The sequence below is a fragment of the Hippocampus comes genome, unplaced genomic scaffold, assembly GCF_001891065.2.
Source record: "Hippocampus comes isolate QL1 unplaced genomic scaffold, H_comes_QL1_v1.1 scaffold276, whole genome shotgun sequence".
NCBI lineage: Eukaryota > Metazoa > Chordata > Actinopteri > Syngnathiformes > Syngnathidae > Hippocampus > Hippocampus comes.
This window is the reverse complement of record NW_017805074.1, coordinates 1,439,735-1,455,241: the sequence shown is the minus strand read 5'-3', so window position 1 is coordinate 1,455,241 and position 15,507 is coordinate 1,439,735. Positions and strand designations below refer to the sequence as shown.

The window sequence follows — 15,507 nt, the reverse complement described above, 5'->3', positions numbered from 1 at the left end:
GCCCACAGCTTCTTTTTTTTTTTTTTTTTAATGTTTAATGAATGTGGAGCTGATTTATTTTCCGTATGGCTCGGCTGATTTGTCTGGGCCCAGAACAGAGAGTGCTCTGTTCAACGCCACACTCAGCAAACCAGGTGTGAGACAGACGGGCCGAAACAGTTAAAAGTCAACGAAATGGTTTTGCTTCGCAACATCGCACAGCCTGGTTTTTGTCTCACCCCACTTTACATCACAAGACAACAATTTTGACAATGTGCTTTTCCAACAGGAAACATTTTCAAATTGTCGGCATAGCTTTGAAACGGCGCTCTTCACACATGCGTTATTTAAATGCTTATGATGGATGCTCAAACCAGACAAACAAATGATTCTGTATACATTTATAACATCGTTTCCATTTAAGGAGTGAACTTTTATCCCACTCTGCTGCGTTTGGAATCAGGATTGTGTGGGCTCTAGTACGTGGCCTTGAGGAACTCCAGAAAGTACTGTTTATTCCTTACCTGTATTTTAATCTTGTTTTCCTCTCCCTTTACCCCACTGGCCGAGCCAAAATGCACCTTTGTTGAAATACAGTACATCTTAACAACCACGGTGCGCTGAGAGTGTTGAAGGGAGTTAAAAGTAATCATAAATAGTTCATGAAACGACACATTCGACACAAAAACAAGTGTATGACGTATTGTTTTCATATCCATGACTCCAAGTGTGCCAAGTTAATACCAAATTGGTGAAGCAAGACAATATGGCTAAAAAAAAACACATGACTACTGTAAACACACATGTTAACCTTAGCATACTGTGTTTAAGTACCTTGACTCTGAACATTGCAGTACTATATTCCACAGTCTCCACTTTGCTGCAGCAGCGTTCATTGTCTCAACTCTCATCAAAATGTGCCCTTTTACCATGGTCACCTGCCACATGTCGAGAAACAAATAGGAGACCCTTGTTCTCCCTTATTGTTGTTTGTTCGCATCTCGTTCAGACAGACACATTTATTACAATGTGCTTTTCGCCAATTCAAGTGAAAAATGACAAATACCCGGTATTTTCAAATGTACCCAAAAAGCAACTAGCTTTATTCCAAATGCAGACCAGTTACAGCACATCTTGGACAATTTCTGGAGCCAATGGAGAAAACCTGGCATGCATGGTTCATATTAAATATCTAAACACAGGGACAATGGAGAAATAATGGTTGTCTTTTATTATCTTTTGAAGGCAGAATTGGAGTCATGACAATAGACAAATCCAGCACTACAAAGGGCTTCAAACTTGAACACAATCATCCATGAGAGGGGTTCATGTAGTTAGATCTGAATGTTTTTGAACTTTCACACGTTATTCCATGGAATAAAGGTGCCTCATTTAACATGTAAGTGCTCGTTTGTCCATACTGTAGAAAGTATTTTAATTTATCAATCAAATGAACTTGAACTATCTAAATTACTGTAAGGGCAACTGGTCTGTGGACAAAACAAAACAAAAAAAGTTTTGTTTTATAGCTAAATGCTGCCCTCTGTCTGTTGGTCAGTGCAGGAAAAAAAGGAAACTGATACCGTTTTCAAACTACAAAAGAAAAAGAAATCAGAAATAAAATGATAACAATGTGATGGGTTGAAATAATTGCCAAGATACCATTCATCCCGTGGCAGTCATTTCCTCTGTGAGCCTGTGAGTCTTCTTCCAGGAATGCAATCGCACACGCAGCACTTCTCATGGCCCAATATGTGTTCCATTTGGGCTTTTGTCTCTCCAGCACACATGTGGCCAAAATATGTGGCCCTCCGCACTCCAACAGCAACAGACCACGTTCCAGAGCGGGTCTGAATGTGCAGCTCACTGGAACGTGCCGCGCTGACACCAAAGGAAGCCAGGTGGCCACTTGTTACGATGCAGATGAGTCGACGCTGAATCAGGCTTTCAAGGCAAAACACCATCGAAATCAACCCAAAATACCACTGAAAGTGGCTGGAAGCGAATCCATCTGTCTTGCGCACGTGCCAGTGAGACATACATAAGGAGTTCGCACGGAACTGACACATTAAAACCACACTGTTGACGATATCCACTAGATGCAAATCTATTACAGATATACTGGACTGAGTCGTTTGTGCCAGTGGCCATTTTGGCAGCAGAAATAAGTCAGACTAATATTAGCAATGGCAATAATGAGGGTTCCATTCCCATTAGGTTAAAGGGAACCTCCCGATATTTCTCAAGTCAAAGGGGATGTCACATGAAACACTAGTCTCCGGAAACTGTGTTTTGGCTCTTTTCCTGGTTTTCTTTTCTTTCTTTTTTTTCGTATTCTGATCATCTGTAGCAGGGGTATGCAACCAGAGTCTCTAGATTGTCACAAACACATGATGTAAGACACCTGGCACCGAGATCCATTATGTTAATTGACCCCTGGTAGGTAAACCATGGATGAAAACAAGAAAAAAAAATGTTTTTGAGCAAAATGCTACACCATACATCAGGGGTCGGCAACCCAAAATGTTGAAAGAGCCAAGGGTTCCATTCCCATTAGGTTAAAGGGAACCTCCCAATATTTCTCAAGTCAAAGGGGATGCCGCATTAAACACTAGTCTCCGGAAACTTTGTTTTGGCTCTTTTCCTGGTTTTCTTTTCTTTCTTTTTTTTCGTATTCTGATCATCTGTAGCAGGGGTATGCAACCAGAGTCTCTAGACTGTCACAAACACATGATGTAAGACACCTGGCACCGAGATCCATTATGTTAATTGACCCCTGGTAGGTAAACCATGGATGACATCAAGAAAAGAAAATGTTTTTGAGCAAAATGCCACACAAAATGCTACACCATACATCAGGGGTCGGCAACCCAAAATGTTGAAAGAGCCATATTGGACCAAAAAATAAAAACCAATATGTCTGGAGCCGCAAACCCCCCCGCGACCCTTGTGAGGATAAGCGGATCGGAAAATGGATGGATGGATGGATGGAGGTTCTCAGGTTGGCGTTATAGATCCTTTGTGCCTCTTCTCCATTTCATCTGTGAAATACTCAAGGTTCAACCATCTACACTGGCTAAAACATCCATACAATGGGGTGTTTTGTTTTTCTTAAGGCAGCTTCCAAGTTAAGTCTCAGACTGGCTATATAGTTCACAAGAACAAAATTCATAAAATGCTCCTTCAACTTGTGTGTTTTGTCATGACATATCAACAGTGCCTCTGCTGGTTGCAGCCAAACACTGTACTCCATTTTTGCCTCTGTTGCTTCGAGACATGATAGGTCAACGCAATGGGACGCAATCTTAACAATCATTTACGAAGCTTCGACCAAGTTGCCATGAACATACGTTATCGAGCGGAAGCACTGGCACAGGCACTTCTTTGTTTATGCAGTGTGGGCTTAATTGTGACTCACTTAAATTGAGCTCCACATATGTAGTACCATCTAAGCACACAATAGGTTTATATATAGAGAAAGGGAAGAAGGGCAAATATGCTTCGGAGCCAGAACAGGCTGGCTGCCAGATGCTGCCCTCCCTCAGCAGCTGGAAAAGCGATATCATGAAATTTCAGACCATTCTAAAAATGCCGTGGCCAGCTGCTTCTAGTTAATGTCAGATGATGATTACAAAAGTGCAACACAATAACTGTTATCAGCTATTGAGCAAAAATGATACTTCCCCCCTCTCACTCAAGAAACAACATTGGAGGGAATATACGAGAATCTACAATGGATCTGGCAAGAAATGTTTCATGAGCCGAGGGGGAATTTGGCGTTTGTTTATGTGGCGTCTCTCTTGTTGCATTTGCTCACGTGGAATTTTACAAGGAGTAGTACGGTGAGGTCAAAAATGTGTGTGTGTGTGTGGTGGGGGGGGGGGTTGACAGCATCCTTCACCAGTTTCCCCACCACCTTCAGTCCCGATGGAGCCTCTCCTGTTCCCGACTTATTCCCCCTGGACTCCTTTTCAAGCACTTATTAATTCGCTCAGATTTAACTTTTTGACTTGCAAAAAAAAAAAAAAAAAAGAAAGCATAGTTCTCAATCAGAGACCCAAAAAACTGTGAGTACAATATGGACATTTTTGTTGTGTCGATTGTGAGGGCCCCACTTTCGTTGCTCATACAAGCTAATACTGTAGCTACGCCTGTAGAGAGAATCGAGAAAATATTTGATTCAGGCTGGAGAGCGACTGCCCCTAATTTGTGTAAATATTCATGTTGCCAACATCTTTGACATTTAATGCCACACACACACACACACACACATTATGGGTTGAGTTAGTGGCTACATCTGGAGTGTGTAAAACCATAAAGCCTTTGCTTTGCGGTGATGTGGCCGTTCTTCAGAGAAAACAGAAAGAAACTAAAAATAGAATAAATATATTAAGAATTAATCAACATTTTTGACAAGATTGACGAAACGTGACAGGATGTGTCAAGACTGATGGGTGGTGCAGGGCGTGCATCCAAATGAAAATCTTTAGATCACAGCGACAGGGACAAAGACGGGCATTTTTTATTTTTTTTTAAAGCAATAAATAAAATAAAGGATGAAGAACAGACCAGATTTGAGTGCAAAAAAAATCAAAAACAACAAATAAAAACAAATCAGATGACAGCATACAGCTTCAGAGGAACTTCATCGACTCAGAACTAATTGGGAAACTGTTGTGTTTGTTTGTTAGGAATTCAGCTGGGCCAAAAAACCCTAAAATAAATTCTTTGAAGAAAAGAGAAAGAAAACAGAGTAACACTTTTGTTTGGGCGTTGCCGCATGATAACGACAGCATTTGTCGTTCATCGACTATGACGTGAACATACAGAACTGAACCATTTCTGATTTCTGGTGTAGTGGAAATTGAGTCAGTATATAAGAAGGTGCATTGAAGACTTCTAGATTTCACCAAAGAAAGTTAATCTTTTCTGTTAAGTTTATTCACTGTACGTTGAGATTTTGCTGTTAAGAAAATGGATTCATTCACTGATGTGATCTGGGTAATCCCCAACGGCTGTCTGTACCTCTTTCATACTCTCAACAGCTGTTTCCTGACCCAAACTGTTCTCAAACTGTGGCAGCAATGCAATCCAAGGCCTTGATGCAACTATTTAATACACACAGCGTACGGAGAAACGCCTCCCAGTTGAAGCTACCGGTTACCTGGCAGCACTTCCTGTCAACGTTGGGGCATTTCCTCTTGGGTCATATAGAGGAAGGGGTGGCTGGTTTTACATCTTCAATACCACATGGTATCTAGACTGAACCAGGCTATGATTTCTTTCCTGAAATCACCAACAACCGACCTCATTCGTCTTCATGAAGCCTGGTTACTAACTGTGGTGCAAGCAAATTCAGTGCAAGTTATGGAGGCCGCTTGCACTGCTTGCATAGGCCTATAATAATAATAATAATAAATAATAATAATAATTGTTATAACAGTGCAATTTTCTCTGAAATTGGTCGACCACGTTATATGCCTTGATTGGTGTTCCGACATATTGTACTTTGCAGGGCAGGCTGATTGAACACTCTAAATTGTCCCTCGGTGTGAGTGTGAGCGCGGTTGGCTGTTCGTCTCTGTGTGCCCTGCGATTGGCTTGTAACCGGTTCAGGGTGCCCCCCGCCTACTACCCAAATACAGCTGGGATGGGCTCCAGCACCCCTCATGACCCTCGTGAGGATAAACGGATCGGAAAACGAATGAATGAATGAATAAAAAGGGTGTACTGGGGCAATGAGGACAATGACATAGAGATGCTAAGTATGCATGAATTATTTTGAAGCTGCCCTTTTGCTAGTGGTTAGCACGTCTGGCTCCCAGTTGAGGGTTTGAGGTTAAGGGTCAAATCTCGTCTCTGGCTTTCCTGTGTGGAGTTTACGTGTTCCTCCTGTACATCTCCAGCAACTTCACTTTTCCTCCCACAGTCCAACCACAGGCACCTTTGATGAAAGGAAGACTCGAAATGGGTGTGGGACTTGTTTGTCGATACTACTTGTGTGAATGTCTGGAGGCTTGTCCAGGGTGTACCCCACCTCTCATCACCCAAAGTCAATGGATAGGCTGGCTGACCTGCGACCCTTTCGTGCCAGACTGTCAGAGTATCAGACTTACAATGTTAAAAATGAGTTGCAGAAAGCAATCTCAAGTGGTTGTAAAAATAGCTTGGACAAAGGTTCTGGGGAAAAAAACATCATCAAACATTTTGGCACATTTCCTTTCATCCCTGTGACAATAAATCATAAAAATTCCATATTGAAGTTGTTTATCGCGAACGACAACAACCCTTTCAAGAGCATCCCAAAACACAGCCTGCTTCAGAGTGGAATCACTTGTGGAGGAGCTTTGGAAAACACTTGAAAAGAGGTCCCAAATGGGCCCACTCATAAACGCTTTGCCCCCCCCACCCCCTTTCGCCCCTCAAGTGTGCTCGGCGAAATCGCCCTCTCGTCGCGAAATGAGGCAGATTGTTTGGGACAATTAGGCCGATGCCAGATACTGCCCGCTATGTTCCACGCAATCGCTGCCCCCATCAGCCAACCGTGTTTATCAGCAATACAAATGGAAAAGAACTCTGTGACGATTAGACCCTGGGAGTGGCAGCTTGCCCTGCCCTAAACAAGTATGCGGTGTTTGCTTAGTGTTTGCACGAGGTCCCACTGAGGGAGAGGCATGACAAATAGGAAGGATGAAAGGAAGGAGGGAAGGAAGCAAATGTGACCAGAAAAAAGTAAAAAATAGAGATAGGTCGTCGCGACCTATCGAAATATCACCTGAGCTTTGATCAAGTGTGTAAGATAGGAAGAAATGAGGAAAAATTCAAACAGTCGAGAAGGAAGGAAGGAAGGAGTTGTTCAGAAAATCAACAAACAGTTGATTAGTAAATATAAAAAATACATATGCAAAAATGCATGTCACAAATCAGATAATTAAAGTTCTGTCAAATAACATCAATTATAGAAAAAAAAGTTGAGAAATTGAATCAAAAGAAATTAACAACTGCAAGAAGGAAAGACGACTCACAAATGTCAACTATCGATAAAGGTCATAAATCGAAACAACTCACAAATGTCAATGATAGATAAAGATCATAAATAGAAACAAATGCCGCAGGACCGCTAAAAGAGCTCAAGGAAGCGAGAAAGAGTTCAAGGAAACAATTAATACGCAACCACAAATGGGACTGGGGAAAACGCCAGGAATTGGAAAACAATAGTGATGCGGATTCACAGGACCCAAGACAGACTGGGGCCTTATAAAACCATATTTTCAATTTGCGATCAGTGCTTGAGTCCAAGTCAATAACCGGCACCCCTTGTCTATGGTATGATACATAATTCATGGCTAAAAATACAATTAATTTGTTTCTTGCGCATATAAAATCCTGAATCATACCCGTTGGCAGTGTATCGAGAAATATATCACATCCGTGTCATTGATGGGCTAAATTGCCAATGAAAGACCTTCCGTAGTGGCCGAAATATGACGAGGTCAAAGCAATGACCCATTATTTCAACGACAGAAGATGTCACCATACGTAAAACCAGTTTGAACGGCCTTATAAAGGTAAATTTACAGGCCCCTGCAAGTGTTTGTAACAGATGTGAGCTGATCATATTTATTCAATCGTCTGAACACCAGCGCACCATCTGTTTCACATCTATTCGACTTAACGTGAACCTTCCCTCGGATTGCAAAATGCTCATTTTTATTTCCCGGTAAAGCTCTGAGTTATAAGACGTATTAACTATTCCTAGGCTTTTATCACATTTGTTATTACCGTATTATCCTCACAAATCTTACGCTACATTAGCTATAATTCCATACTCCCTTTCCTCTCCCTTAAGGCTTCCTTGAAGGGTTAGCAAATTTCTTGTTTATAGTTTTTTTCCTATCATAGATCAAGTTGTCATCTGGCCATCGCCTTTGCCTTTGTCCGGTGAAACACGACATACGTATCTGGGCCGAAATGCAGACGAAAGGGACGGAATAAAAAATAGCATCTGTTGAAGCAATTGCACAGGGCTGGCTGCGGACCCCAGTGTGCATTCGAGCATCTGCGCATGACACCAAGCAGAGCCGCGCCGCGTTGAAGAACGGAGAGCAACTTCCAACCCAACTTCCCCAATTTTATGCACCACATTCTCCATTTCATTTCAACATTTTCACAGCACAGTATTTGGAAAAGGGCATGAGAGACGACATTAGAGGCTTTTCGCTGCCATCTAGTGCTCACATCTGGTAGTTACAATGCCTGCGTCAACACAAAGCAACTTGAACATCGAGTGGCGCATCTGCCTTTACAAAGATGCTCAGTTTTGATTGACACGGCCATTTCAGCACACACACTGTCCTACTTAACAAAATACAGCTGTCACTATGACAGGTGTCAATCAAAGCTGGGCAATATTACCTTGCCTTCACTATTTAGATGCAAGAATATATTCATATTCTTTCATGGGATTAAGAATTCTCTCTCTCTCTCTCTCTCTCTCTCTCTCTTTCTCTCTCTCTCTCTCTCTCTCTCTCTCTCTGCCGAGATGCTGATGGGTTGAAAGAGAGATGTGGTATTCTGATTAAAGAGGGTTACATTGAGGTTTGAATGATGATATTACATGAATACAGCGTTGTCAAGTGACTAAAACCCAATGTATTGTTTTAGGATAGGGCGCTTTAACGATGAGATGAATACCTCGTGTCGATAGCTCTGTAAATAAAACAGTTCTTCAAAGTCAAACGACGTATATAAAATAGATGAATGAAAAGAATCAAAGTCAAACGTGAGAAAGAATATGTTGTCTAATTGTTTCCAAGTGTGCTGGATTCACTGGCTTGTATTCATGTGCTTTTGCTTTTCTTCTTCTGCCAGAGTCAATTCGAAAGAATGATATTGTTGTTTTCTCGGTTTCACTTTGATGGGATGCTAATATATTTCCCAAGGATGTGCTCCATGTGAGTGTAGCTCTGTGATCAGACACGATTTAAGTGATCTCCCGTCGTCGAGATAAGCGGGTGGGACACTTGAGACTTTTTGAATGGTCTTTTGATAGCGTGTGTGTAAAGTCATTGCAACCGATATGAACCTTGAGTCAAAACTCAACATGCAAGCAGACCTCCACGGGCAGAAGATGTAACGATGGCCGGGTCGTTTAATGAATTGATTTCTAAAAAATGAGAGAACCACTCTTATGGAATACGTAAAGCTAAAACACTCTATGATAAGTGATTTAAAGTTTGGATTCCTATGAAATGGCAAAAGTGTATTTTAAATATAACACACAGTCACACAGACACACAATAGCAGCATCAATTCCAAGCTCACATGTCTGTCGGCATTTAATGGACACGCTCTGCTTCATTCATTAGATTTCTTTTCGTCCTTGGAGAAAAAGTCGAACGCGTCCCTCGCACAGCCTTAAACAGCGTTCCCTCTTGTGCAATAAACAATGAATCAATGTGAAGCTTTGTGCTCCCTCCAAACGGTGAACTTTCAATCTTGTTCGCGCCTCCAAATCAATTTAATGTCAAGTTATGTTTCAATGTCAAGCAAAAGCCAAACAAACAACACAAAGGCATCTGTGGCCAATCGGAAAGAGTCAAATAAATCAGCCTTATCACATTCAACCAGATGGAACCTGTGGATCATTTCTCTGCCAAACCCAAACTTTTTCTGTACCTTTAATTAGACGGTCACCTTTAAAAAGTCACCAATTCGCACACGTGGCTTTGGTCTTGAACGGGCCAAAGGAAAAAAACAAAGGAGCCGAGCGCTCGTTCACCACAGAGGATTCGAGACATTTTCACTCATTCAGAAAACCAAAGGAAGCGTAAACAAAATAAGTCGGTAGCATTCACTACATGACGAACGTTTGAACAGTTGATGCGACAGTATAAAGGTAAATGCTGCCGGAGTCCGACTATCTTTGGGGAAAAAAAAAAAAAAATCAGTCTAAAAAATTGGAGAGAACTTTGTTCAAATCGCCATCATGCATAATAATGAAGTGAATCCTCTGATAAATACGCATCAAAAAAATGCGCATCAAAAAAGTTGACTTTGAGCCATCGGCTACATAGAAAAAAAATGCTAACAATGTTAGAATATTTTAGCATCCCAGCTAATGCTACAGTAATGCCCTTTGTCCCATGCACCAACAGGCTCAATGAGTAAATCATCGTACCGGGATGCGACACACTCTGGGCTCTTTCTAAAAGTATGCAGTTGATGAAGAGGGAAATTAGGAAATAAAAAATGTGAGTATTGCTTATCTGGACCCAAAGTGAATTGAGCACACCGATCAGCATCCGTTTGCACTTAAAGGCTTTCTTGGTCCATCGACACAAGATGTACAAGATCTCATCAAACCTTTTCATTCAGGGAAAGACAGCCATGGAATGAAAGCCAAACAAACACTGGTAATCTGTGGCGTCTTACTGAAAAGGAAATTATTCAATTTGAAAAAAATGAAACTGCTTCCTGAAGTGAAGGAAGTTGCATGAGGTTTTTAGCCCTGTTTTTTTGATCGAAGAAATACATAAGCAGACACACATTGGTGGGAAGACAAATGCAGACTCCACCATTTGCCTCCTTCTGCTTGCGGACACTCACAGTATATCAAAGACAGAAAAGTGAAAACGCCAAGAAGCTCCCTCTGGCCACAGACACGAAAAGCAGGAAATTGCATTGATTTAAGACCGATCTCTTTTGGCATTTTCCTTCTTTTTCCTCGCCTAAAGGGAACACATTTGTTCCACAGCCGCTGGTTCAGAAATGGCTGGCGAAGAGGTTTTCCGTTTATTGCCGACAAGCTGATGAGATAAAGGCGGGATATCTGAGTTTGAAAAAAAAAAAAAAGAAAAAGAAACGTTCCAATTCTTTCAAACTCGACCACATACTCATAACATCCGCATTTGTGCTGTCACAAAATCGCGTTTATGAGCAACATTGCCAAGGTCCCTTTTCCAGCAAGGAGGGCTGCGAAATCCTGCTAACCCGTAAAAAGGACTCAGATCGGATTTAAAAAATTACATAAAAGCCTACTTCAGCAGATGTTTGTTTTTTTTTTTTCTGACATTATTTCGGGCAGGGTCATATTTAAAAAAATAAATAAAATAAAATAAATTCTTCTATTACTACTTTTTCTACCATGTGCAAACAAAGACTCCAAATTGGCCTGCGACAAAAATGACTTTGACACCAAAATGAATGTGTCTTGTTTAATTTGAATCATTCCATTGAAAACTCAAATCTAAATTGTCCAATTTGAATTTGAAGTTATTAGTTTTCACTCACGCTGTCACTGAGTGGGACCTGAACCCACGCTGCAAGCATTAAAGTCAGGCAAATTGCATTGACGCACATACCATCAGCTGTGTGACTTATGAACATCTGGTCATGAAATCTCTTGCCAATGTGTCACGACACTACTTGCCACTCTTTGCAAAGATAAACGACACAAGTTCTTTTGTCTTTGTAAGCTTTTATTTCAAGTACTGCCCCCGCCCGCGCCATAACACTATCTTCTAGGAATTCATACCAAGTTTAAGTGTGAATTTAGTTTTCACGCACAATTGGCATTGTCGGTGTGTCTACACTTGAGAAGCTTGAGGAATACCGCCATCTTATGGGAATCTTTCTTGAAGCAGCTGAGTAAAATATAATCCCTCATGACAGATTCCACCATGTCTGTTTGCATGTCGTATCGGAACAGGCCTTGGTCACTGAAACTGGTTGTCAGAAGGCCCTCATTCAGCATCTGGACAGACACATTGAGTCACGTCACAGGGGAACGTTTGACTCCTAGTGATGTCAAAACATTGAACAGCGGTGGTCAAAATGACGGATTGATGGTTCTTTTTTTTTTTTTTTCGTGTGTTATTTAAACAGCATTTCCCAACCTTCAGTGAGAAAAGGAAAAACATTTGACACTGGAAAAAAACTCAGCAAAAAAAGTTTCACAAACTGTACGAATGAAATAATGATGATCTTGTCTCAAATTGTCTCAAATTACTGAACCAAATGACTTCAATGAATTTCCCAACCTTCAGTGAGAAAAGGAAAAACATTTTACACTGGAAAAAAACTCAGCACAACGCTGAAGAAAAAGTTTCACAAACTGTATGAATGAAATAATGATGATCTTGTCTCAAATTACTGAACCAAATGACTTGCTCTGTATGACATCCCGCGAGCCTGTTTCGTTGAACACGACGGTATTATTTTGCTTCATGGGAAAAGGTGGCCATTGAGCAGAGGAGCACCTCACAAAACTTCCGTGTATCACAAGAGACTTCTGCTAAGCCAGTTATTTTATGGTGTCATTAATGAGGAATACCAATCAAGTGTGATCAGAACTATATAATATGATTAAAATAATACATTCAAAGTAAATGAATTGTTTACACAAAAAGACAATGAAAAGTAGCTTCAAGTATAATGACGGATGACTCACATGTCAATTAATGTTACACGTCAATTTCTTCAACAATTTGTTTCTGCAATATAATAATGAATAATAATTCATTATGATCTCCCTGAAATGGCAAGTAATAGAACTGCTCTGTAAATGTAGACATCAGTGACCACTCCGGAATGTTACATGGAAATATTCAGCAGGTCAACCATCATCACGAGCCAAATCGTGCTTGCTGACGATTTCACTCTCCGATTGACGTCACCTACCTTTTTGATGAGTACAACGACTCCATGCTCCAGACTGATAAGTTTGTCACGTGCTTGCTCACGATTTCACTCTCCGATTGACGTCGCCTACCTTTTTGATGAGTACGACGACTCCATGCTCCAGACTGATAAGTTTGTCAGACATCCACTTGGTCTTGTTGAGGAGCATTTCCGGAGCACCGTCATAGTGGTCCAGTGTTGTTTGGAGGTAGACCAAGGGCTCGATCCACGACTGGACCAGCATTAGCACGGAGTGGAGCAACCATTTGTCCTGGAAGACATTCATAATTAACTAGATGTACAAATTACTTGCTATGAATGATTCCTGCATTGGACTAAACTTCTCACTCCATAAAACGCCAAATAATCCATACGGAAGCCATGCACAGATACATGCACTCATTATGGAAATTGTTGTTGTCCAGGGACAAAATGTGGATGCAGCTGCAGTTATAATGGTTTGTAAAATACTATTTAAAATTATTTGCTTGAGTACCTCCTAAAATGGCTTGTTTATTTTATTTTATTTATTTCTAAATATTTAATTTATTATAATTTTTTAAAATTATTATTTAATTTATTTATTTACTTTTAAAAGTTGTTCTCTTATTTTATTTATTTCTAAATATTTAATTTATTATATTATTTAATTTATTTATTTACTTTTAAAAGTTTTTCTTATCTTATTTCTCTTGTCTTGGTTGAGCTGGACGGTTCAAATGATATGATGGTTTAGTACTTCTTTCTTGAAATCATAACAAAACATTCAATAAGTACTCTGTTTTTCAAAAATGATTGATGATTAAATTGTCCTCCCATTCTGGAATGACCCCTGAGACAGTTTACGGCTTGTTCCGCTTTTGATATTTTGCTTCAAGTCAACAGGTCCAGTCTGGAACGAGTACATGAAATGCATTCGTTTTCGCAGAGGTTTGTGCTTACAGACATTTGCTGGACTTCGCCAATGGAGTTCGGAATGGGGATGGCCTTTGTAAAGCACGCGTAGGCCTCCTGGTTCCTCTGGAGCCGCAACGGGAATGGGACAAATATGTCCTCCTGCACATGACACAGACAGGTGGCGGGTGGAGAAGTCACATATAAACAAGGAATTTTTTTTCTATTCATTTAAAAAGAAAATGAAAAATGACAAACAAGAAGCCAACTTGGACATCATCTTCGCGGCTGTTGCAGCAGGTGCGACTGCAATCGCTCGTCAGCGTGGAACATCTCCTTTGTGACGATTTCTACTCTCGCCTCTGCATCCAGTTCACACTCTATGCAGTCAGTGTACCTTTTTGAAAGTCACAAAAGCAGACTGCTGTGGCAGCTTTCGTCTACCCCATTCGTATGACGCCACTGATTTTCAATAAAACTGCGGCTCAGAGAAGAGGTTACTCTGGGCCGTGGCACTAAGAAGCTCGTTAGGTGTGAAAAGACAACAACAGCGCACAGTGATTTTAGTTCAGTCAATAAAACTGCGGCTCAGAGAAGAGGTTACTCTGGGGCGCGGCACTAAGAAGATCGTTAGGTGTGAAAAGACAACAGCACACAGTGATTTTAGTTCAGTATTTTTTTTCTATTCATTTAAAAAGAAAATGAAAAATGACAAACAAGAAGCCAACTTGGACATCATCTTCGCGGCTGTTGCAGCAGGTGCGACTGCAATCGCTCGTCAGCGTGGAACATCTCCTTTGTGACGAGTTCTACTCTCGCCTCTGCATCCGGTTCACACTTTATGCAGTGTACCTTTTTGAAAGTCATATGATGCCATTGATTTCCAATAAAACTGCGGCTCAGAGAAGAGGTTACTCTGGGCCGTGGCACTAAGAAGCTCGTTAGGTGTGAAAAGACAACAACAGCGCACAGTGATTTTAGTTCAGTCAAAGTACGTTACAAAATTTTGAGCGTGAACACGAGTGGATACGTAAATGATGACGGATAGCATTTTTTGTCAAGCTTTTGAGCATTGGAAGATAATAATATGCAACCATGTTATTTTACACATCCAATAGCTCTCTTTCATGAAATCGCATGGGTTGTTATCCATTTGTGAGCCCCGTCACACATTTCAACTCTTGTGCTTCAAGGCAGCCCCCACTCGTGCTGCAAATCTTGAACGTCTGTGTTCGGGTTACGGTTACTTACAAACAAAGAGCATGACTCTTCAGAGACGCGGAAGATGAGCTCGACATGCTGCATCACCCTGTCCAGAAGCTTATCCTGCGAAATGGATAAACAGTAGGGGTGGATGACCTGATCCTGGTCCGTACACTCGAGCAGGAAACTGGTGCTAAGAAGGCAAGGCCATAACAACACGGCCCAGAGAGCTTCCTGTCGAGCTGGAAACAAACGCAAACAATGCAGATGGTGTCAATACGCGTACATTATAGAACTAGACCAGGAGCTTGAAAAATAATTGCTTTATATTTCGCCACGCTTGAATCTTCAAAGAGCGCACGCTCAAGCACCAAAACAGTCACATCTGTATTGAGACGGATGAAAAAGTACAGGAATACCAGTCATCTTGGAGATTCTTCTGCCACCTGTCTTCTCAATGATGGCGCGAAGCAGGAGGTCAAGCCTCTTTTATGGAGCCTGGCCAGGCCATGAATACATGAAAAGGTCGTCCCGGGCAGGGGTGGGCGAACATTTGAACTTAAGTGCCACATTTGAGTTTTGAAATGGAAAGAAGGGCCGTGTCATTTGTCATAGATGAGTTAATTTCTTCCACGCTCCCCTCCCTAACTCTTTCCTTTTTATAATAACATTATTTTAACTGGATTAGTTATAAGTAATTCAATGATAAAACTCATTTTAAAATTGTACATTTATTAAATATTAACTACA

General features: G+C 41.0%; 1 protein-coding gene across 1 annotated transcript; it reads right to left on the bottom strand.

Annotated features, from left to right (window-relative positions):
* Nucleotides 1–11,441: 11,441 nt before the first annotated feature.
* Nucleotides 11,442–15,274, bottom strand: smtla (somatolactin alpha). The gene is made up of 5 exons (XM_019864847.1): nt 15,177–15,274; nt 14,806–14,999; nt 13,603–13,716; nt 12,752–12,931; nt 11,442–11,734 (listed from the first exon to the last, which is right to left on the bottom strand). Exons 1-5 carry the CDS (start codon nt 15,181–15,183, stop codon nt 11,540–11,542), a joined length of 690 nt encoding a protein of 229 aa, XP_019720406.1. The 5' UTR covers nt 15,184–15,274; the 3' UTR covers nt 11,442–11,539.
* Nucleotides 15,275–15,507: the final 233 nt, after the last annotated feature.

Bases quoted from the DNA above. Each gene is read 5' to 3' on its own strand.
- smtla (XM_019864847.1), bottom strand. The intron at 13,717-14,805 runs GTAAGTAACCGT...TGTCATGTGCAG, and splicing joins AAGAGTCATGCTCTTTGTTT to GAGGACATATTTGTCCCATT. The intron at 11,735-12,751 runs GTAGGCGACGTC...GTGTCTGTCCAG, and splicing joins TCGTCGTACTCATCAAAAAG to ATGCTGAATGAGGGCCTTCT.